This window comes from Cajanus cajan, chromosome 9, assembly GCF_000230855.2.
Source record: "Cajanus cajan strain Asha chromosome 9, NIPB_CcT2T_4, whole genome shotgun sequence".
Taxonomy (NCBI): Eukaryota; Viridiplantae; Streptophyta; class Magnoliopsida; order Fabales; family Fabaceae; genus Cajanus; species Cajanus cajan.
This window is the reverse complement of record NC_138525.1, coordinates 5,620,151-5,646,085: the sequence shown is the minus strand read 5'-3', so window position 1 is coordinate 5,646,085 and position 25,935 is coordinate 5,620,151. Positions and strand designations below refer to the sequence as shown.

At 30.3% G+C, this 25,935-nt stretch overlaps 2 protein-coding genes across 2 annotated transcripts; both read left to right on the top strand.

Moving 5' to 3' along the window:
- Positions 1-11,513: 11,513 nt before the first annotated feature.
- Positions 11,514-12,228, top strand: LOC109806639 (uncharacterized). Its single transcript, XM_020369111.3, has one exon. The coding sequence runs from the start codon at positions 11,571-11,573 to the stop codon at positions 11,967-11,969; it is 399 nt and encodes a 132-aa protein (XP_020224700.1). The 5' UTR covers positions 11,514-11,570; the 3' UTR covers positions 11,970-12,228.
- A 4,269-nt stretch (positions 12,229-16,497) lies between these two features.
- LOC109806717 (heavy metal-associated isoprenylated plant protein 47) lies at positions 16,498-17,613 on the top strand. The gene is made up of 3 exons (XM_029272877.2): positions 16,498-16,830; positions 16,922-16,997; positions 17,107-17,613. Exons 1-3 carry the CDS (start codon positions 16,825-16,827, stop codon positions 17,403-17,405), a joined length of 381 nt encoding a protein of 126 aa, XP_029128710.1. The 5' UTR covers positions 16,498-16,824; the 3' UTR covers positions 17,406-17,613.
- Positions 17,614-25,935: the final 8,322 nt, after the last annotated feature.

The following is a 25,935-nucleotide window of genomic DNA, read 5'->3' as shown; positions in this document are numbered from 1 at the left end:
TTAGTTCACATGAACAATTTATAAGAATACTCTCAATGCGAAGCATGAAGAAGTCGATGATGACATGAAATTTGTGTCTTTATAAGCTTAAATAATAATCTTAGATGATATCTTGGATAATTATAGGATCCTTGTGTCAGAAGTGTTTTCAATGGTGGATCCATATATAGAAAAGAGTTTTCCTAGTAACATGAAAGATTATAAGGTGTGTCTTGCTATCGTGAGGTATTATATATGGAAGAGTCTTCCTAATAATATAAGGGTTAAAGACATGTTTATTATCATAAGTTAACGACAAAGCGACCGCATAAGTACTTAAAACGTAATTAAGTTCTATGGGTCACTACCGAATATACATGTGAACTTTCGTTCCAAACTGAAGTAAACTACAATATTTTGTTTAAGGAGATGATTGTTGGGATACAATCAAAGTCTTATATCATTTCAAACAAGAACATAAACATGAATTTATATACACACAATCTTCATTATTAAAAGACTTTTTAGGTAATCTCTAAAAATAAAACTATGATTACTTAAGTTCAAAATAAACAATATTTTACTAATATGAAGACATGTACATGTGTAAAACTCTCGGTATTAGATAATTTAATTAAAAGATATAAATTATTATCATCTATATCAGCGTATATTAATATAATGACTATAATTTTAACATTTGAAAATTGTGTCAATTATCGATAAAGTGGTGTATTTTAGTAAAAATTATTTTAAAAAGTAATATATTAATTAATAAAACTGTCGTTTGTTTCGATAAGTATATCTTTATTTGATTATATATAAATATACATTGTTTTATATTCATTATCGAGCCTGACTTCGTTAAGCCACATTAATCTCTTGTCACTCACGTTAAGCGACAAGATAAATATGTATATAAGATAGAGACGCAAAGTGAATTGATAAACTGCTTGAATACATTAAAGTGGGCCTAAACGCTCGTGCAAGTTGATTGCTGTATGTACAAGTGTGCAACCAATTGGATGACGAGTGTGATGGAGCACCGTACCATTGGCTCCACGCTTTTCAGTATGAGAAAACCAGTGAACCGAATATTGCAAACTTCTTAATAGGGGGAGGACGAAAATTTTGACCCCATTTCCTGACACTTGCCTCACCATCATAAATCACCCTAACCGACCATTTCTCTGTTTAACAAGAAAATTATTATGTCGTACGGATCATAAATAATTATTAATTTTAAGAGATATAATGATTCATTTTTTAATCGTTGAATTAATAATTTTTAATATATAAAATAAATTATAAATTTAAAAAAAATTAAAAATCATTAAATACTATTTTTATGAATTTAAATTAATAAATAATTTTAAAAATATTTTATATATTAATTTTAACTAATGAAACGAAATATTAAAAAGTTTTTAATTACTGACTTGATTTATAAATTACAGATTTTTAATTTAACAATTAGATCATTAAAAATTAATATAAAATGTGAGTTATTAAATAAAGTAAATTTAAGTAAATTTATTCTTGAAATAAGTCTAAATGGACTTACTTCACTCAATTACTAAAGTTTCACATTAAATTATAATGTCTAACTATTAAATTAAAAGTTATTAATGCATAAACCAAGTCTATAATTTTAATTCAAGTCTTTTTCTTTCATTCAGAACTAAGTACAAAGTCAGAAGGCTTGGAACAGTTCTTCCTTCTTCCTTTTTCTCTTCTCTTTTTGGAATCAACTTAAAACTAATTCTTAAACCCTGAACTCAGAATTGAGTTAGATTTATTCTTGGAGTAAGTCTAGATGGGCTTACTTCACTCAATTACTAGTTTCACATCAAATTATAACGTTTTATTATTAAATTAAAAGTTATTAATGCATAAATAAAATCTATAATTTTAATTCAAGTCTTTTTCTTTCATTTAGAGCTAATTACAAAGTTAAGAGGCTTGGAACAGTTCTTCCTTCTTCCTTTTTCTCTTATTTTTTTGTGAGTTAGCTAGAGTAGTGGAGAAGTTTGAGTTGTTGAGTTACGACTTGTTTTCAAAACTGTACAGAGCAAGCAGAGCTTCTTCCTTTTCTCTTCCCATCATGACAAATTTTGGTTATCTGAAGAGTACGGGAAGTTTGAACTCGAATCATTATTATATTTTGAGTTGCATGTGGTTAGATCATCATCAAAGATGTAATTCGTGACTGAGTTGGTTGAGTTGAGTAGGTTGCATGTCATTTGGATTTTTTGGATATTCTTGAATAAGTTGAGTGAAAATGGGTGATCTTGGTATTTTGATGGATGCATGTGATGTTTTATGACATTTTTAAGTTGTATGAATGAATCTAGTAGTGAAAATGAGTTGTAAAGGGTGTTTATGGAGAGAAATCGTTGAGAGTAAGTGAGAAATGAAGGAGGAAGCCATAAAAGTGCAAAAAATTTATGCACTCAACGCTGCAGTCATGGTGGAAATGGGATGGCAGAGATCCAACATTGCACTCGTGGTTGAGCGTTGTAGCTGTGGAGAAAAATTGGACTAACAAAGATCCAATACTATAGTCATGGAAATAAACTGAGCTGGCAAAAATCCAATGTTAAAGTATTGATTTGAGCACTATAACGATGAGGGTACTATTTGGTGGTAAGTCATGTCAAAGGTGGCTCTCTTTTAATGTTGTTACCTTGAGATAGTTAGATCTTGTATAAATACTTGACCGACGACTACATTTATCTTGTATATAGTAGTTACTTCTTTTATATTAAGTATGTATATATGTTCAAGAATAATTATTTTATTTTTTACATATATAACTACTTGCATAAATTAAATTAAATTAAAACAATATATAAAATATAACTCAAACTCATTCTCAAAATATATTATTTTAGTTTCTTAGTTTTAAACTCATAAAAGAATTTGGAATTAGGACGGCTCGATGGATCGGATGAGTTCATGACAATCTTATTGAGATGGATATTCATAATATCACTTAAAATATATATATATATATATATATATATATATATATATATAAGAGTTTATCAAAATTTTCATTCAGAATTATTTGCCTGAAAACAGTACAAGATTTAATTATGGTGATTGGGTCTGCGCTGCTCTCGTTCCTTTTTTTATCACCATTTGCTGTGAATTCTCGTCGCCAGTGTCGTCGTCATTCTTGAACATCCATGATATCTACTTTTGTCACGTAGCGTCGGCCAAGGCTAGCACTAAATTTTCTGAGTTTTATTATCTTTCAAACCAAAAGAGACTATAATTTTATCTTTTAAAATAGTAGATTTTTCTAATTTAATCTTATAAAATTTTATTCATGTATTTATTAATTATTTTATTTTTAATTGATATAGAATATAAGTTTCTTTCTAATATCACCAATAAAATTACTTTTAAGAGGTAATCGATATCTAAAAAAATTAAATTAGAAATTAAATAAATTTTTTTATTTTAACTATATATTTAATAATACACATTTAATAGTTTTTTATTAAAAAATTATATTAAAATAAAATATAACTTTATATAAAAATAGAGTCAATCATTAATATTTTTTAAGAATTTTTAACGAAATTACAGATCATTTACTTCATTCATATTAAACATATAAGAGAATTGAATTCAATCTCTTCTAATAGTTTTAATCATAATTAATTATTAAAGCATTTTTGAGTCCGGCCTTTTAAAAATTATACAGAATAGTTTTGTTAACGTTATGTTTCTCATAGAGTTGAAGAAGAGACATTGCAATATTGTAATATATTCTTCAAACTTTGCATTTTTTGCACATTTAGTTGATGTTTTTATAAAATAATTTAATTTTATACAGAAAATTGTTTTATTTATAAAAGCATCAACTATATAATACTTTGTTAAAAACAATAAAAAGAAAAAAAAAATAAGATAAGGAAATGAAAAAGAACTTAAAAAGTCTCTTATATGTATCTGGTACGTCTCTTCGCATTCTAATTTTTTTTTTATCGATCTTGCCTTATATATATATTTAAAAAAAAAAAGTTGTTACATCAAAGAAATTTTATTTATCTATCATTTTAAAATATTAAAATATTATTCATTAATTATTATTTTAGTTATATCTTTATTAAGAAAAGAGAAAAATAATAATGTAGGAAATGTCAAAATAAAAATGAGAGAGATAAATGATACAACACGATATTAATAAATTATAAGTAATTTTTAATATAAATTAATTTTTTTAATCTGGATTAGAAAATTAAATGATAAATAAAATAAAAAAAATGATGAGAAAATAGATACAGGTTATTTCACTTATTTGCTTCCCAAATTATTCACTTCACACAAAATACTTTTAACTAGATGTCGATGCATTAAATATAACCATTATTAATTGCCCTATATTTTTGTGGTCAAATTCGCTACATCTTGCATTCCACCCAACTACATAAGTTGAATCATGCATTGACTTGTCATCCATGCTAAAAAAATGTCAATTAAAAGATTAGATCACATTAATTAAACAAATGTCAATGTGAGTGCTGCTATTATTACAACCATCACATAAATAAATACTGGACACTTCTAGTTGGGGTATATATGTTTGGTTTAAGATCTTAATCAAAAAATTTATTTATATCTTTTTTTTTATATATATAAGAATCTACTTAAAATATTTGTTACATTAATTAATTTTTTACAAAACATTTCCTTCAATAAAATTATTTTTTCTTAATTTAGTAAGTTGTTGATTGAGTAAGAGTCTCATTTATTTTAAATATAATTTAAATATATATATATATATATATATATATATATATATATATATATATAGATATATGTGTGTATTAATGTTTAAAACAATATCAACTAAATGAAATGGGTCAAAATTTAAACCAAAATGAACTAGTGGGTTTATAATTATATCTCAACCCATTTTTTTTTATTAAAAAAGGGCTAAGTAAACTTGTCCAATAAACTAAACTTTTTTTTTTTACATTAATAAACCACACCTTTTTAATCATCCATAATCTAATGGAAAATGACGTTTTTTATGGGGTAATGAGAAAAATAAATATGAACAATTAGATTTTTTCACAAACAGCTTATAAAATAATATGTGAGTTTAAAAGTGATTTTGTGACTTTATATATTGTTCATTTACTTATAATTGTACGTTATTATAAGAGTGTGTTTGTATGGATTCTTGAAAGGAATCAAATGGTGGTTAAACTTAAAGCAACAACTTGTTGCTTCCTATTTGCATGTGTTAGAAAACAAAATTTTCCGTTTGAATTAATGCAAACGATTTTCCAAACATACACTATATAATTTAACTAATTTATTTAATTTTAACAAAATTAGTTAATTTGGTGTTATTAAAAGATCGAATCGAAGAGTTGCAAATGAAAATAACGATTAAAATTAAAATATGTAAGTTAGGTATGGGACACACCTTACCAGAATCAATTGAAATAATAAGTTGCAAATGATGCAAAACCTAACATCTCCTAGCAAGTAATTATTTTGTGATCAGAAGAGTTGTCCTGTTAATAACGATACTCTACAGTGAGCTAAATAGAAAAGAAAAGGAAAAAAAAAAGTAGTACTTTATTCGCACAATAAAAATATATATATATATATATATATATATATATATATATATATATATATATATATATATATATGATGAAAAGAGATAAAAGAGTTAGGGTCGTAAGAAACAAAAAAATTAGAAGAAAAAAATGTGCGAATATAAATAATTTCATACCAACAATATATATAAAATTTAAATTTTAAAAAATTATATAATTGACATAACTTCAAAAAAAAAAAAAAAAAAAAAAAGACCAAACAGGTAAAGTTAAAGTATGTTTTAAATAGGACAGGCAATTTGTTAGGTTCAACGAATAGGGCGGCGTTTAAGAACATTAATTGGATACTAACATAGTGGTGGGCTAAATTGGCCTAATAAAAAGTAGTATTGGGCTAAAACGACCGAATAAAAGTTACTAATGGGCTTATCCGAGTGAAGGACAAATTTGGTCATATGTGACTATATAAAACTCTTAAATTCTTTTTTTTTTTTTTAAAGCTAAATACATCCTATACCCCGAAATACTAAGATAAAAAAATAATCAAACAGAAATTTGAGATTAATTAAATAAAAGAGTAACTAACGCTTTTGATTTCAGCCCTACCAAAAAAACAATTTTTTTTATATTATTTGATACTAAAATTTAATATATATATATATATATATATATATTATTTGGATAATTATTTATAATAAACAGGACTGACCAATAATAAGTGAAACTTAAAAGCGAATTTTAAAATAAATTATTTTACTTAAAATGTGGAAGTTATATATTAAGTTTGTTTTTCATATTTAACCTTTTTGTTTAATAAAAATTAATAATTAATATGTTTTTATAGATTTAAAATTTTAATGATCTTACCACCTTAATAATAACAATAATAATAATAATTATTATTATTATAAATAAATAAATAAAAGAGGGTGACATGGGTGGATAAATGATGAGACATCTTATGAGTCTATTAGTTACTTGCATGCAACCTTCTAAGCACAAAGAAATTGCCCATACCTATATCAGCTAGCTATAAATTAATTCCACAACTTGCAACGTTTAATCCATTCTTAGCAATGTGTGGTGTTGGATATCCACAGAGGTCGAAAATTAACATAACTCCATAAATCATATCTCAATTGCAAGGTCTCAAGGTGGAAAATAAATCCACATATCATTAATGGATTAGCTGGAATATTAAGTCCTTTATTACTTGACCTAACACAATTTTCCCAACTGTTATAAAATTGATCTCCAGAGTATAAAGTTGTGGAGCAAACATTTAAGGAAACTCACCGACCAAGCAAATTAAGAATCAAAATTCTTCACATGACCAAATCTTTAATTACTCATCACTAAAAAGTTTAACCCCCTAACCACGACAAAAAAAAAAAAAAAGACAATTAATAATCACAAGAATGAAACTAACCAGTTTTCATAAAAGGTACGTTACTATTAACTATACGATGTAATTTAATTAGAAAAGGCAAGGAATTTATGCGATGCAATTTAATTAGAAAAAAATAAGGGATTTAGCATGCGTTGTGACAATCGAATCTGATCGATCGATTTGACAGGTTAAACTGGAAATTAGTCACTTAATTAATCCAAAAAATCATAAAATAGATATGTAAAAGAACCTGTTAAAAACTAGATGAATGGACTCAAATCAATTAAAAATTAATTTAGAAAATCGAATTGAATCATATGGCAGCAATTTTGATTGTTCATTCGTCTCATTCACACCAACTACAATGTTCCATGTATATTTTGACTTTGTATAGTTGTTGTTTTTATATGTAAAAAAATTAACTAATAATAAATATACCTTTATAATATTAAATTAATACATATTTTTTTTCTTATTTTATTATCTAGTAATACATTATTTTATAAATCACATGTATTATTTATTAAATACAATTAATTTTGTTCAAATCAAATAAAATTATTATGAGTACATATTTCTTTATCTAAATATTTAATACAATTGTGTTTATAGAATATCAATTCAAAACCTCTAGTTTTTTTTTTAACATAATTTCATGACAATTGATATATAACTATACAATTTTTTCCCTTTTTTTTTTTTTTTCTTTCTCTCTATCTCTAATAGATGTCAGTTATCTTGTAATACTTTCATCAAATTAATCTTCTCCCATGTCTCTCTTTATACTATTTCGATCAAAATTCAAAATAAGGATGCGTTGTAAAGATATAAGTATAATTTACAGCTTAAATAATGTTAGTTATATTTTTGGGTAAAAAAATAATGTTTGTTTTCATCTTTGAAGTTAATTTTCAAATTAATAGTTTGAGATTAAAACCTACTTATATATATAAAAGAAGTGGATTCAAAATTGTAATTCTTTAACCTTTATCTTTATTATATATATGTTTTTAACTTTTCATAAGTCATAACAAGGTATGGGAACGCCTTAGTCAATCAACACATTCAAATTAAAACAAAATCATTTAACATATTTTTAAAAGAATGTAAAATATGCATGATATCATATCCATTCATTTTCCTAAAACACAAGATTAGCAAAATGTTATGTTCAAATCAACCCATTTTATTTAAAAAAAAAATAATTTTACATTCTTTTAAAAAATTGCAAAAATACTCAAAAGGTGGTATACAATCATATTTTCAAAGCATATAATCAATAGAATGTGACTGAAAAAAGGTATATTTAGAGAGGTCAACGTTAATCTTATTACCTCAAGATTTACACTAAAAATTTGAGGTAAAACTAATAATGATTAACCGATTAATAATTCTCGGTTTTGGGTTAGCCTAGGGATTTTGGCCCAGCAGCGTCACAACAAAAATAAACAAAAAACTTAATGGGCTGAGCCCAACCTATTATTCTTTTTTTTTTTGGTTCATCCTGGAATATCCATCACCGATAGCGGTGACTAATCTCCTCGCTATGTTTGACACACCTCGAAAAGTGGGATAACTGGCCCCAAGATTTAACGCGGCTGCATACACAAGGTAAGATTCGAACTCCTAATTTTGCTTAAGCGTCGTTTGGGGTTAACCCAACCTATTATTCTAAGAAGAAGTGATTTACTCCCTACACCTAACAAATTACTCCACACAGCCTTCTTCTCCATCTTCCTCATTTTGCCACCCAACTCAGATGGTCTCGGTCACTCGTTGGTTCCATTCTGGAACAACTATGTCATCGACTTCTTCACATCTCTTCTTCTTTTAGGTAAGCTTTTGTGCTTTAAATTATTATTATTATTATCATTTGTGTGGTTGTTTTCGATGTATGTGTTACAGAATACTTTTTTTCCTGAAATGATCCAGAACACTTATTTCAACATGGTCACCTATTCCAAAATAAAAAATAAAAAATTATGAAATGAGTGTTCCAAAACTTATAAAGGCAACAAATGCATTTAAAATAATCTTATAGAGTCGAAGTATTTCATGTTTTATATTTTATTTAAAAGATATATTTAAAAATTATTAATATTTGATAGATTAATTATTATTACATTTGATATTCATACTTAAAAATTTAGAATTTAAATTTTATTTTTATATAAAGAATTAATTTTTAATATTATTTTTTATTACTTCAAAATTTAAGGATAAAATTCTCTAAATCCGATATTTTGCTGAATGTAGAGAGTAAATCCTTGAGAATAAACAACTAAGCCCAGCCCATTATGAGACGATAAATGAATTGGGCTAAATACAGGTTCCTGAACAATAGGAAATGACGGAAAAACAAAATTTGTTGGATAAATATTGGTCAGTTTAAAATTGATTTATTGATGTAAAATATGTTATCTGATTTTTATTTAACGGATCCAATTTGTTGGATGCATTAATGTATGGAGAAACTGAGATAAGGAAATCTAAGTCCGTAAAGTAAGAGCCTTTGGAGAAATACCTTATACCTCGGATTTTCAACCACCAGATATTTGGAGATCCAACGACATAAACAATTTAGATCATAATATATACACTTCCTTTTTTTTTCTTTTTTTTTTTTTATAAATACACCCCCTTTTTGTAAAAAAAATAATTAAATTCTTAAAATGTTCTTAATTTTTAATTTTTTAATTTTATATTTCTAATATTTAATTTAACACTTTTTTTACATGTTTCTTTCCTTTATTTTCACATGTACCCCCCTTAATTTTTTTTCACCTCTACCTATTTTGGTAAGTAATTTTAATTCTTATAGTTTTATATTATTCTTTTACCTTTCCTCTTTCATTTTTCTCACTAATTTCACTATCTGCATAGTACTCTAGAATAGTAAAAATGTTTTTTTTCATAACACTATACTTAATGGTAAGGTTTTTGGAGGGGTAAAAGAAAAAGAAGTGTTGGAAGAAAAAATTTGTGTCAATTTGATAAAAAAATTGTCGAGAAAACTATACGTACCTACAATGTTGTCGTCTACCAGTTTTATGGCTTTGGTGCATGTGAAAAAGTGAAAGAAGTGATAAAATAAGAGTAATATACAAATCGAGAAAACTAAAATTACCTACTAAAATAGGTGAGGAATTAGAGGAAGACAAGATAGTGCATGTGAAAACTAGAAAAAAGAAGGAAGGAGGTGTATGAAAAGAAAAAATAATAAATTAAAAGTTAGAGATATAAAATTAAAAATTTAAAGAATAAAAAAAATTATAAATATTTTAGAATTTTTATAAAAAAAAATTAAAGGAGGTGTACTTATAAGAAAATGGGGTGTATATATCATTAGCCAAACAATTTTCCTTTCAAAAACTGATGATGGGCCTTATGACCAACTCCAACCGCACACTGCAGTAGCGGGCTCTCTTAAGCCCAATAATAGAATCCATAATCTCTCGTGGCTGACACTTCATCTTTCCTTTTAACGTAGTCCTAACCCATGAACAGAAGCCTAAAAGCATGGTGGCGGCATGCAGTTAAGTTCAATTAGTCAATTTCGTTAAATAAACTTTAGCCACCCACTTGGGTACGGTAAAAGAATGTTGTGGGCGTTTGAGGTCAACCTAATTAAGCAATTAACAAAATACGAATCAACAAAAGCATATCCTTTTCTTAATCTTTGAGCATTCTGGCACCGAAAGTGGTGAAAAACACCCTACAGTTATTATGATGATCATTATTATTACAGTGAAACAAAAATGGGTGAAATAATCGGTGGGTTCCCCCTGTTTTAGAGTGTGGCATATCGTTTTTGTGCCCCTTGTAAATTAAACTAGTTTCGTTTGCCGCTGCACCCTCGAATTTCTCCGATGACTAAGGGATCTTTGTTTTGTCTTGGCCAACCGTTTTGACATGGAAACCCACTGACTCACAAATCACAATGTACCTTCAATAATCCTTCTCCCAAATAAGTAACAATGTTTTCCATCTCACCGTTTGAGTCAATACAGTGCCTATATAGGTATAATGTGTAAAGTGTAAACTAAACTCTTTTTCATTATTATTCAATCACAGAGATTCTCATGTATTGTATTGATAATGTAAAATTTTTATACTAACAACACATAAAAATTAAACTCATTTTGTTTCATATATACAACAGTATATCAACTGCTACTTTGTTACGTTGTTCTATTATAAAGACAAAAATTAGGTAAAGTGATGCACACAATAATAATATAATACTCATAAATACTTTCACTTAAATTATTTAACTAAATTTTAACGTTGAATTAATATAATAATATGAATCCGAGTGTTCTAGAAGAAACATTTTCCTATTGGCATGTGTGCCACATGAAAGAACCCAACCCATTATTCAACTTTACGAAGACCACTAACCAACATCTTAAAACTTGGTCGGCAAGCATTCGAATTCAAAACCTACGTCCGAAAAGCAAGCAAACAAACAACGGTCAGAAAAAGCAAAGAAGGAACCAAACCCTAACAATAACAGTTACTAGTTTGTGCTATATATAAAGTATAAACCCTAACTATTAACTAACCAACACAATATCACAAAAGTTAGTTAGTATAACCGATCGAGAGGAAAGATGAGTGTGGAAATAGTAGACGGTGCGACGATATTATGTTTTGTGGAGGACGAGGAAGCGTTCAGCGTGTGCGTGAGCGACCTCTTCGCGCAACTTGACACGAACAAAGACGGTGTTCTGTCGTACGCGGAGATGGTGAAGGAGTTGCAGAGGCTGAGGGTGTTGGAGACTCACTTCGGCGTGGACGTGAAGCGTGACCCCGAGGAGGTGGCACGTGTGTACGAGTCCATGTTCGTGCAATTTGATCACGACTTGGATGGGAGGGTTGACCTAGAAGAGTTCAAGGAGGAGACGAAGCAGATAATGCTTGCCATGGCTGATGGACTCGGCTCTTTACCTCTTCAGATGGCCCTTGAACACGATAGCCTCCTCATGAAAGCCGTTCAACGACAATCCTAACTTTCTCTTCAACCACAATCTATATGCCATGCATGCTGGCTCATTTATATTTATGTTTTTGTGTTTTGAATTTTCATTCCTATATATTGTTGTTAGTTAAGGGGCATACTTGAGCTTGTTCATTGCGTCATTGCTCATTTCCCTGGATTATTTTTGTTCATTTTTCTTTTGTATTCTGTTTGTTTTGTAATCTTGTGAAGAGTTTAAGCCATGCACGAGGATTAAACTGAATACTAGAGGATCATGTTTCTTATCCAAATTACTTTTATCATTTTCTACATCTTGTAAATTTATATTATATCAGTTTCGTATTAATAACCTATTTAACGGTAGATAGTAGAAAATAATAGAGGTAAATAGGAAATTTTTTTAGAATGATTAAAAATAAATGTATATTTAAGCATTTTGGTAATGTGTGCTCCCCTTCTTAAGAGAGATTCCGTGGCAGGCAATCTAAGTTAGAAACTTCCCTTGACGATCGTAAACTCATCAACAAAATGAACTAAAAAATTATGGTATTCTTTTTACATCCCCTCCTCTTTTAACCCTTTTTTTTTTTTTTTTTTTCATTCAATCAAACAATAGTAGAAATGAAAGAGAAGGGGTGTGAGCCAACAGGAGAAGAAGTGTGAATGAAAAAAGAGTAATTTAGGTATGAATTTAATATTCGTGTAAAAAAAAAATGGGATGCGAATAGTGTAGTCCCAAAAATTAACGATGCCCAACTTCATTTCTTTTTGGTATGTATATCCAACATCATTGGAACCACTTTTTTGTCTCGCCCGGCCTTATTCAACAACTACCATCCACGAAAGCCCAAATCCATCAAGAGCCTCACGAATCCGAGTGACACAAAGGAGTTAGAAGATGTTACAAGAATTAGGGGGAATAATATTTCCACTTCATTTAGTTTCTTCTCATTTTATCTATTTTTTAAATTTTAAAATAATAACATATGAGAAAGATTAATTTTTTTAAGAGAGAAAATGAATGGTTAGGATTATGAACTCACCTTGGGTTTAAATTTGTCCATGTCACTTTTCTTTATTAGTGAAGGATTTATTGCGATAATAGTTATATTTTTAAAGATTAATTAGAAAGATTTAAAAGTTCGCGATTATAATTTGTAAAGGGATTTTCTTTTGTTATCCTAATAACACGTGGTTCGAAAGTATTTTAAGAAAAATATATTGTATTTTTTGTGTTTAATTTAAAACAATATAAATCACTGTTTAAGAAATTAATATTTTATGAATTACTATGCTAGAAAAAAACAGTTTTAAATTTTTAACCAATGTATACCTGTGAGATGGACTTTTATATACAATAATTTTTTTTTCTTTTAATAAACATTTCCATAGTTAATTTTTTATTTATTTATTAAACGTACATCAACATTCAACGCCCAATAGAAAAGTCAATAATTTATGAAAGTTCAAAGTTCAAGGAAACTACATGTTGTTTTTGGAAAATAAATAAGATATGTTCCAACACTTGTTAAAACTACATTAAAGTTAAAATTTAATATAAAAACTTTTAAAAATAAAATAAGTTGTTCAATAACTTTTATTTCTTTTAACTTAAAAGAAATAATTTAAAAGAAAACATAAAGATAAAAGAGAGAAGGGAAGGGAGTAGGGATGTAACGAATCCATAGATTACTACATTTATTATTGATAAACTATTACGTAGCAGAATATTAACAATATGCATCAGAAGATAGAGTTTATCATATAGTCAATAATAATATCTTGTACATATAAGTTATATACAAATATAGTATTAGGAGTAAAATATATCTAAGTTTCGATTGATATTTATACAATACATAACTACATCAAAATAGCCATCAATAAGAAATAAAGTCAACTCTAACGTGACTAGCCTCCAATTGCACAAGTCATCCTACTAATCCTATCATAATATGATCATCGTAATTCTAACCACAAGAAAAACACAAAATAAACTTATAAAAAGAATTCTATAATCAAGATTAAGCACCTTTTAACTGCTACATCATAATCAACGGAAATAATCATCAAAACCATCATATCAAAATACAACAACTCACAACATAATGACAAATTTCACACAACACTTAATCAACTTCAACATATTCAACATTTCAACACATAAGATTATATTTAATGCATTGTCACGCATATCAACTTTGAAAATCTCTTAACACATGTGATGAGCAGTTCAAGCAGCTAAACCCTATCGAAACACACCCTAGCGTCTGACATGAACCTAGGTAGAGACAAGTCTCTTATCTCATGTTTGACATCATTCAACCCACAACCAACGTGGTTCAAATCCAAGACAAGTCTCTTTCTTCATGCCCGACACCACCGATCTTATGCTCGACGTGAGTAAGATAAATATCTCTCTTTGGAGTCATGCACGCCCAGTGTTAATATCAACTTTGACACTTGTGTAGAACCTAATTTTGTCCAATCTCTTGAAAATAAGCAAATCCCAACAATATGCAACTCAATCAACAACATAGATACTACACATACAACACGATTTCATCATCAACAATAACATGCAGCCATATAAATTCCTCATAAGGCAACCAAGAGCTAAAAGTTCAACCACTCATCATCCCATCACAAAATCTACTCAACCAACAACATTAAAGCAACACCAACAACTAAAATTCAACTTGAAATCTAAACTTAGGAATCACAAAGCTTCCCTTACCTCTTAGAGAATCAATCTGCAAGGGGAAAAAAGATGATTTTGCATGACTTTGACTTGATTCTTTCGCTTCACAACTTTGATCTTAGCCTTTTACTAACACTTCAACTACAAGAGGTAAGAAAAGGAAAGTTTTTTGAGAAATTCTATGGTACCAATCTTATTTGAGAGGGTACCGGTACAGTTTTTTATATTTTATATTTTTAATATTTTATTTAAATAATATTTATGATATTTTATTCTTTTAATTTTTAAACTATTTAGTTATTTTATTTTTATTTTATATATTCTAATTTATTTGTAATAATATTATTATATATTTAAATAGTTTAATTTTAATAATTTTTTAAGTATATTTTTATCTTTTCACTTAAAATTTTTGAATTTCTATATTTTAATTTTAATAATTTTTTAAGTATATTTTTTTATCTTTTTATCTTAAATTTTTGAATTTTTATATTATAATTTTAATAATTTTTTATTTCTACTATTTATTAATTTTTTTCTTTTTTAATATCTATAATTTTATCTTATTTTTTATTTTATAAGTATAATTTGTATTATTCACTTTATAATTAAATTAATTTTTCTAAATCTTTTATAAGTTTACATAAAAAAATGTATTAAAATCTCTCAATCTTTGAGGGTACCGTAGCAACTCCCAAGTTTTTTTAGAAGGAATAAGAAGAAGAAAAAGAAGATTTGAATTCCATGACTTCTCTTTAAGATTCTTCTTGAAAAACATGAATTATGAGTCTCCTTTTAAAAAATTTCCTTTATATACCTTTTTAGTTGACTGCACTTGTTCCTGGTCCAACCTTCTAGAGATCAACTTATTCTCAAGGTCTCCCAATCTCATAATTTTTAGTAGCAACTACCAATCAAACAACAAGAGTTATGAATAAAAGTGTTACGAGGGAGAAAAAAAAATTAAAGGTTAGAGTTGGAAGAGAATGATAAGACATAATTACAAAATGAAGAAAAAAAATTGAACATAGAAAGAGAAAAGAAAAAGCACCTGTTTTTAAAAATGAATCCTCTTCTACATCTATTACAAGTTATTTTTTTCTCTCCAACTAAAATCAAAATCGGTGATTACATTCTTTCTCCTTGATTTTGTTTTTTTTCGAAAGCTGAAGTTTTACGGGACTTAATTTGGTTGTATGTTAAAGGGATCTAAATTCCTTTAAAAGAAAAAACAAATTGTCTTTTTTTTTTGTTTGGGAAAACAACTTTCTTTTCTTTTCTTTTCTTTTCATTTTCATACTTAATTTTTTTTTTTAAAAAAAGTGTCAACTTCTTTCTAATGAAGAAAAAGCCAAAGAAAATTAGAAATAAACCTAGCCTTAACTTGTACAATAGCTTAACAAACATCATTGTCCTCTACCATGTTTTTTTTATAATTAAGAACATTCCACTTAACAACTAGAATTTTGCTTTTCTCCACAAAAAAGATTCACACATATCTTATATACTTTAAAATAGAACTTTGAAACACATGACGTCCGGTCAGTCCACTCGCGTTTTTCGGTTTTACCTATCTAATTTTCAGTCATTCGCTTTCCGTAACTTTAAATACTATTTTCACTTTCCAACCAAACACATACATATTTTAACATTACCTAATTTCCCATTATAAGTGTAAAATGGAAGAAGGATTTCAAACTCAAATATAAAATCAACGCGCATGTCTATTCTGAGTCAACACAAATAATACAGAAAAATATACCGGCATTATTAACATAAAAATATATACACTACCAACTAACATATTATATTAAATATGACTTTCAATATGATTGATTTTTGTAATTTAAATTCTATATATACAGTTACATTAAATACTTATAAGAAAATTTTTGCTATTCATAATATCAAAAAAGTTAGTTATAGTCAAGCCTGAAAATGAAATACTTGTCTTTTTAGAAGATTTCATTTCTTACTTAGTAGAATTTAAAAGAATGATAGAAAAACATTACTAATTAATATTTTTATGCAAAAGTCACTTTTTCATGTGGATATATAAACGGTCTCTGACCCCAACCCCGTTAAACCAAGACATATAACAAAAGGCATAGGTCTCACTAGCTAATTAAGCTTCTCCCCCAGCATAAAGCTAATTAAATCCGTGTTCTGTTTTAAATTATCAAACATGAAGGTGAGCTCACTTGTATTGATCATTAATTGCATTACATAGACTATATACAATTTGGTTCCATAAATAATAAAATTCTTCCTTGGTTCCACAGAAAATAGTAATCCAGGTGCACATGCAGAGTGATAAATGCAGAAGCAAGGCACTGAAAATTGCTGCAATCGTTCAAGGTGCATGTCACGTTTCCGTTTATTATTAGTTAGTAACTTCACTTCAGATATTAACTTCAAGTCTAAATTAGTGGTTGTAACTAAACACATATATTTGCATACAACACAGGTGTGCATTCGGTGTCATTAGGAGGTGAAAGCAGAGATCAAGTGGTGGTGACAGGAGATGGAATCGATTCTGTTTGCTTGACTAATAAGTTGAGGAAGAAGTTCAGCTATGCTACCCTTTTAAGTGTCACAGATGCAAACGCTTCCAATGGTGGCGATGATGAAGGCGAACAGAAAGAGGAAACAAATTCAATGGAAAATATGGGAGTAGGTTATTATTATGCGAACTATCCTCCACCACCTTTTCCTTCATATGTCGTAGATTATGATTCACACCCCAATACTTGTTCTATCCTCTGACTCTGAGTCGTTGCCTTCTCGATGGTGAAGGGTTGTATCTTAATTTCCATCATACATATAGGGTGATGAAACCATCCACGAAGCAAATGCTTTGGATATCCAAGAATATTAGTACAACGTTTGGGACCCCAATGAAGATCAGAAATAACACACTATGTCCTATTTACTATTTTGGCAACTGTATATCACTATTTTGTTTAAGTTTTAATTACTTTGCATATTTACCCTTAAAGCGACAAAATTAGAATAATATAAAAAAAGTAATAAAAACATAAAAAGTAAGAACATTAATTATGGTATTAAATCTTGCATCATGTATAACTTTAAAAGATATTTTAATTCTTAACCTTTTAATATGAGGGTTGAATAATGAATATCTAATGCTGGTGAGGAAAGTTCAATATAATGCTTTTGAAAGCTTCATTCTTTTTTTTATTGGCTAGAACTCTAATTCCTCCTTCTCATCTTTCAGTGTGGTGGGGAGGATTTTATGTGAATTGGGTATTTGTCAGTTTCTGTTTGGAATAAAGCATGGTTGGGTCCGCTTTCTCTTCGTGTTTTTCTTAATCATCATTGATAATATTGCAACTAGTACAATGGCGATATTGGGACCACAAAAATAAGGCTGAATGAAAATGAAAATTATTCTAAATTAATTAAAATGGTAATTATTTTGTATTACAGTAATGCATTTTTTCCTTCTATTTATAATATTAATATTTGTAATAAAGTATGTGTGTTTTCTGATTTATTAAGAATGACTGTAATTTTAATATAGTTATTTTCTTAAAAAAAGTTAATAATAATATAAATGAAAGAAGTGAAAAAACAATAAGAGGATATTAAATAAATTAGTAAATAGCTTTTTAATAAAGTTTAGAAAAACATACTTAGTAGCAATTATAGTGGAAGTTATATGGATATAGATAGACTCGTAAAAGTATATGAGATACACTACACCAATTTTTTATTTTTTTTTGCAGTAATTAATTTATTTTTTAGCGTCATATAAATAATCATTATTATTTTTATCAGTATTTAAATAATGGTTGGTGTATTCAGGGTCCTAATACTATTACTAATATTTATATAAAATGTTGGTAAAAACTTACTAAATTGTCGAAAAAATTTATTTTTTTTAGTAGTAATTCTAATAGTCCTTTTAAAAACTATTAAAAGTTATTTTTTTTAATTGTCTCCTTTCTATCTATTTAGCGACTTTTATCTTTTGCTAGTAAAACTTTAAATAATTTATTCCTATAATTTCCTTTTATAAATTCATAACTTATATATTTTTTTATATCTAGTTAATATGAGATTTGTAAGATGAAGATCTTCTTCTATTTATATTTTTTAATTTATTTTTTTAATTGTCTTGTCTCTTAAGAGATGTGAGATTTATAAGGTGAAAGTGTTGCTCTCTAAGTGTTTTATAGTACTATTGAACTTGGTAATAGTGGGTGATTTGATATCAATTTAGAATAGTGAATTAGGAGTCTAACTCAACCTATAAAATCAACTTATAAAATGATAACTATTACTTACTTATATACTATTTAATTATCTTATCTCTAATCGATGTGCGACTTAAGTTTTTTCTAATAGATAATTGTTGCTAATAGTAAATTTTAGTGTAATATAAATATATTTTTAGTTGCTATTATATATTAACCATTAATATTTTTATTATATAATTAAATAATGGTAATTAAATTATTGTCATTAAATAATTATTATTAATAATAAATTTTGTTGTAGTGGATATAGATTGTTTGATTGATCATATGTCATAACAGGACTAAAAACTGCCAAATTAATTATGGAAAATAGATCATGCGCGAAGACTAATTGATCGTCAGGGACGTGTTTCAATAATGCATATATGAAGGCGATAAATTAGATTAACATATATAGTCTATGGCCAACATTGAATTGTATACAAGTCTATTTGCACCACCCATTTTTCTTTCACTTTTATTTATTTATTATATTTTGATTTTTCTTTTTTATGTACTACATGTATCATTTAAACGAAACAATTATCTTTGAATTACTGTAAAGCTATTTATCTAAATATTTAACATAATTATATATTTACAGTTTGAATTCGAAACTAACTACTTATTATAAATTTGAACAATTTATGCGTTCAGTAATATATTTTGAAAACTAGTATATATTACATAATATTTTTATTATTTATATATATATATATATAATCAATTAGATATATTTGGATAATTGATCATTTCTCTTTATGTATATAGTATATGTTCTGCATATCAACTCTCATGACTATATTTTCTATAAGATTGGTTCCTAAGGTATGTTTAGTGTAACAAGTCCCACATCGGGGAGGTCTCCTTACCAGGGAGGCCTTATAAGGCGGGAGGTTCTCCAACCTCTTGGGCCGGCTTTTGAGGGATGGTTCCCCTCCTTAGCCTTATGCCCATTACAATGGTGCTTTCATTGAGAGCCTTCTAAATCGAGAAGGGCTACTCACGGAGGGTTCTGACTACCGGAGGGTTCTGACCGGCAAGGGCCGAGTGAAGTACCGTGGAGTGCAGCCATCGAGGACGCTTCGAAGGGGGTGGTAATATAACAAGTCCCACATTAGGGTTCTGACCGGCAAGGGCCGAGTGAAGTACCGTGGAGTGCAGCCATCGAGGACGCTTCGAAGGGGGTGGTAATATAACAAGTCCCACATCGGGGAGGTCTCCGGCCTTATAAGGCGGGAGGTTCTCCAACCTCTTGGGCCGGCTTTTGAGGGATGGTTCCCCTCCATAGCCTTATGCTCGTTACATTTAGGGATGACATTCCTGAGTTCATGGCTGAAAGGACAAAAAAAAATATTCAAACAACTTTAATACGAAGAAGTAAAAATTTCAATTCCTTTCTTTATTGTGTCGATTTTTTTAAAAAAAATTCAAAATTCAAATTTTAACTAATCTAAAAAACTCATAATATTTTAATTTCTAAGAAAAATTGAATGTCTATTCGCATGTAATTTTTTTTATCTATATGAATCTAATTATGAGTAGAAGAAATATTTTAAATATATTAAAATATATAATTACTTATAATAAAGTTATGTGTTTATTTCTTTTATTAAATATATGTTGTACAAAAGAAAATTATTTATCAATTATTTCTCCTTTTTCCATAAAAATTATCTTCTGTCTCTTTCACCTTTTAGTGCATTACATGGTTTCATTCACCATTTTCCTATATAATCCCTTGCGTTGTCCACACAAGGCATATAAAAATAACATATTTCATCGATCACCAGCAACAGCAAGTCAAGCTTCTCCAACACATTCATAAAGCTAAATCAGCCTTCTGCTTCATTAATATCATCAAATATGAAGGTCATATCCCTAGCAATTATTAATATATATAAATAGTTAAATTAAAAAAGCTATGGTATTTATTTGAATAATTCGACCTATATTTAAATATTGCCATGCAGAGAATAGTCATAAAGGTTGACGTGAAGAGTGAGAAATGCAGAAGCAAAGCTCTGAAAATTGCCGCTGTTTGTCGAGGTGCATTTGTCATGTTCAATAATTTGCATTCAATCCATTTTGAATTTGAATAGCTGACAAGTCTAAATACCTATTATAATTGCAATTCAAAGCTAATAAGTAATAGTGTGTACGTAAATCTTGTTTCGTGGCCAAAGTGTATATATATATGTAGCAATTTTATGTGCACGGTGCTGTGCTCTTTTTTTTTTTCTTTTCATGTTATATATATATGTATCAAAATACAGGTGTGTTGTCGTTATCATTAGAAGGAGAAAGCAGTGATCATGTGGTGGTAGTTGGAATTGGAATTGATGCTGTGTGCTTAACCAATAAGATGAGAAAAAAGTTCCGCTATGCTACGCTGTTAAGTGTTGAAGATATTGTGGAAGAAGGAGCCGAGGAAGGTGACCAAGATGGAGAAGAAGAAATGACGCCAAAGGAAAACTCACCTTTACATCATTTTCATAACTCTCTTCCACGTCCAATACCCACTTATCTACCACCTTCTCCCATCTACCTTCATGTAGTTGATGATTCATTCCAAAATACCTGCTCCATCCTCTAAGTTCCTAGGTATCTGCTTGTGATTGTATGGAGAAAGCTTAATTTTGAGGTTTGACCTTTCTATTGGCTTAGGATACTGATATGTTCAAGTTACTTTAGATTTGAACGTGTATAAAGTACGTAAGATATTATGTAATGTGACTGAAACTAGTTTCATTTGTCATAAAATCTTGTAACCTAAATTTCAAAAGCTATATATATATATATATATATATATATATTGAACATGAAAGTTTATGTACAGTGTAAGGGTTAGATTTTTTTTACCAAAAATTTTATGTATACAATGCATACACACAAATATAGAAATATTTGCCTGGAAAATCAAGAAAAGCTCTTCCAAAGGCACGTACAGCTATTTGTGTGGAGAGTGTTTCATGGGGAATTCCAACAATAGATAATTTATCATGTAGAAATATTTGCCTGGAAAATCAACAAAAAAGATGTGCTCGTTCTGTAAATCAGCATTGGAATCGGTACCACATATTTTGTACCTGCAGCAAGGTATGTGGAAGAAATGGTTGGAATGGTTAAGTAGTCCTACGGGATTATTGCAACTACCAATGAATCATTTCAATTGTATACCAGCCAGTGTAATACCTTATTTTTTATTATTATTATTATTATTATTATTAAAAATGGCATTTTCGCAATTTTTAAAAGTTTGAAGGGTGTTTTGGTAACTTGGAACGGGCCGTTCCAAAAGCAAAACGGGCCGTTCCAAGCTTTAAAATTTAACTAAAAATCTTGAGTGAGAACGGGCTCAGAACGGCCGTTCCGACAAGGAGAACGGGCCGTTCTGATTGTGAAACGGGCCGTTCTAAAGGGAGAACAGGCCGTTTCAAAAGGAGTACGGGCCGTTCTGCTGGAATTGGGAACGGGCCGTTCCGGTTTTGGAACGGGCCGTTCCAGTTCAAAAATTTGCGTAGATTTTTCGAGCCCAGAACGGGCGTTCCGATTTTTGGAACGGCCGTACCGGGTAGGTGAGCCAGAATTGCTATAAATAGGGGCTTGGAGAGTTATGAAAAATCATACCTTGGGAAGAGAAAATCCTTAGAGAAAGAGGGAGGAAAGGAAAGGAGGAGAAAGAGGAAGTGTAGGGCCCGCTAGTCCACCCGTTCCTCCACCATAGTATGATATTGTCCGCTTTGGGCCCAAGCCCGCACGGTTTTGTTTTTGGGCTCCTTCCCAAAAGGCCTCATACTATGTGGAATGGTGGACACTTATAAACTAGCCAATGTTCCTTCATTTTACCGATGTGGGACTTGGGATGAATCCCAACAAACCTCCCCTCAGACCAAGGACCACATGTCTCGTGATCTCCTCCCCTCAAGCGATAATCCGTCACCATCTTGTACCGCCGTTAACTCTACGGGACACGCCGCCTGAACACCACAATATCAGGAAGACTTTCGACACAAGGCACCAAGTTCGAATCTCCATCACGAGGCACAACACTGAGGGTCTTCCCGCATCAAACCCAGACGAACCAGGCTCTGATACCACTTGTAGGGCCCGCTAGTCCACCCGTTCCTCCACCATAGTATGATATTGTCCGCTTTGGGCCCAAGCCCGCACGGTTTTGTTTTTGGGCTCCTTCCCAAAAGGCCTCATACTATGTGGAATGGTGGACACTTATAAACTAGCCAATGTTCCTTCATTTTACCGATGTGGGACTTGGGATGAATCCCAACAAACCTCCCCTCAGACCAAGGACCACATGTCTCGAATTGCAAACCCTCTCATCACAAGTTTTCTGGAAAAACTTGGAAACCTTCATACACAAGTTTTCTGGAAAAACTTGAAAACCCTCTCATGACACACAACTACCCAAGTCCCCAATACACCCATTGGAACCTATGTTGTTGTGGTGAGTAGACACTAACTATCACCTCTTATTTATAGTAGTAGTCTACCACTCCCTTCTTCAAACTTCATGATGTGGGACTTTGGAGGATACCCACACACTTTGGGCACAACATTCCTCCCTTCAAAACTACCCAATGTGGGACTTTGGAGGATACCCACACACTTTGGGCACAACATTCCTCCCTTCAAAACTACCCAATGTGGGACTTTGGAGGATACCCACACACTTTGGGCACAACATTCCTCCCTTCATCCAAAGTCTCACATTAACCCATCATCATTCACAAGTTTTCTGGCAAAGCTTGGAAACCCTCCTTCACAAGTTTTCCTGGCGAAACTTGAAAACCCTTTCCCACAAGTTTTCTGGAAAAACTTGGAAACCCATTCTCACCTTTGATGAATCTACCATGTTGGGAAAGGTGACAACAGAACAAAAGAAGAATGGTACTCCAAAACAGGTGGAGTTTGAAAGGAAGATTGTTTTTCCAGCAAATGATGAAGAAAAAACTCCTATGGTAGATGAGGAGTCAGATGAAGAAGATGTTCATATCCAAGAACCTCCACAGCAACTTGAATCAATTGCATTAAGAAAGCCAAAGAGGACAACCATAATGCCTGCTCGTTATGTTGATATGGTGTCCTATGCATCTCCAGTTGCAAGTGATGATATTCCTACCACTTATATTGAAGCAGTCAAAGGTTCAGAAGAAGATAAGTGGAGAAGTGCCATGTCCGAAGAAATGGAGTCCCTTAGAAGGAACCAGACTTGGAAGTTAGCAAATCTTCCAAAGGGAAAGAAAGCAATTGGGTGCAAATGGGTATATGCAAAGAAAGATGGATTTCCTGACAAGTCAGAAGTGCGCTACAAAGCAAGGTTAGTAGCCAAAGGTTATGCTCAGAAGGAAGGAATTGACTACAATGAGGTGTTTTCTCCAGTTGTAAAACACTCTTCCATCCGTGTTCTGTTGGCTTTGGTGGCACAATTGGATATGGAACTGGTTCAAATGGATGTAAAGACGGCATTTTTACATGGAGACTTGGAGGAGGAAATCTATATGACTCAGCCTGAAGGGTTCAAGGTTGCTGGAAAAGAAAATGTGTTTTGTAAACTTGAAAAATCGTTGTACGGATTGAAGCAATCACCAAGACAATGGTACAAACGATTTGACAAGTTTATGTTGAGGCAAAAGTACACAAGGAGCAAGTACGATCACTGTGTGTATTTGCGCAAGCTGCATGATGGATCTTTTATATATCTTCTTCTTTATGTTGATGATATGTTGATTGCTTCCAAGAACAAAGAGGAAATTGAGAAGTTAAAAACTCAATTAAATGGTGAATTTGAAATGAAGGATCTTGGTGAAGCAAAGAAGATTCTTGGCATGGAGATAAGTAGAGACAGAAAATTGGGAAGACTTTGTTTAACTCAGAAAGAGTATTTGAAAAGGGTACTAAAACGTTTTGGCATATCTGATGAATCCAAACCTGTTAGTACACCACTTGCTTCTCATTTTAAACTCAGTGCAAATTTATCTCCAAGAGATGCAGCAGAGAAAGCCTACATGTCTAAAGTTCCATATGCTAGCGCTGTTGGAAGCTTAATGTATGCTATGGTGTGTACAAGGCCTGACATTTCTTATGCAGTAGGGGTTGTGAGCAGGTACATGCATAATCCAGGAAAAGAGCATTGGCAAGCTGTGAAATGGATTCTACGGTACATTCTGAACACTGTAGATGTTGGTTTGGTATTTCAGCAGGAACAAGATGGTCAAAATGTGGTTGGATATTGTGATTCCAACTATGCTGGAGATCTGGATAATCGTCGATCAACTACTGGCTATGTTTTTACTTTGGCAAAAGCACCGGTATGTTGGAGGTCTACTTTACAGTCAACTGTAGCTTTGTCTACAACAGAGGCAGAGTATATGGCTTTGACAGAGGCTGTGAAGGAAGCAATTTGGCTTCAAGGGTTGCTTGGTGAATTAGGAATTCTACAAAAGCATGTGAAGGTGCATTGTGATAGTCAAAGTGCAATCATGTTGGCAAAGAATCAAACTTACCATGCAAGGACGAAGCATATTGATGTTCGTTACCACTTCATAAGAGAGATTATTGAAGAAGGGAGTGGTAGACTACTACTATAAATAAGAGGTGATAGTTAGTGTCTACTCACCACAACAACATAGGTTCCAATGGGTGTATTGGGGACTTGGGTAGTTGTGTGTCATGAGAGGGTTTTCAAGTTTTTCCAGAAAACTTGTGTATGAAGGTTTCCAAGTTTTTCCAGAAAACTTGTGATGAGAGGGTTTGCAATTTTGTCCTTGTAAAAATTGTAAGTGGAGAGAAATAAAATGAGTTTGTTTTTGTTTCTCTATTCTTGTTGTGTATGCTTCCGCTGTCGCTGTTTGAAGGCTTCTTTTTCCCAACAGTGGTATCAGAGCCGATGGTTTGATCGGGTGACTGGCTCGATGGTGGAGCAGTGTACCGAGGAGGTCATATGAAGAGATGGGTTTCCAAGTTTCGCCAGAAAACTTGTGGGAAGGGGTTTTCAAGTTTCACCCATAAAACTT

Bases quoted from the DNA above. Each gene is read 5' to 3' on its own strand.
- LOC109806639 (XM_020369111.3), top strand. From the start codon at position 11,571: ATGAGTGTGGAAATAGTAGACGGTGCGACGATATTATGTTTTGTGGAG.
- LOC109806717 (XM_029272877.2), top strand. The intron at 16,998-17,106 runs GTGCATGTCACG...CATACAACACAG, and splicing joins AATTGCTGCAATCGTTCAAG to GTGTGCATTCGGTGTCATTA.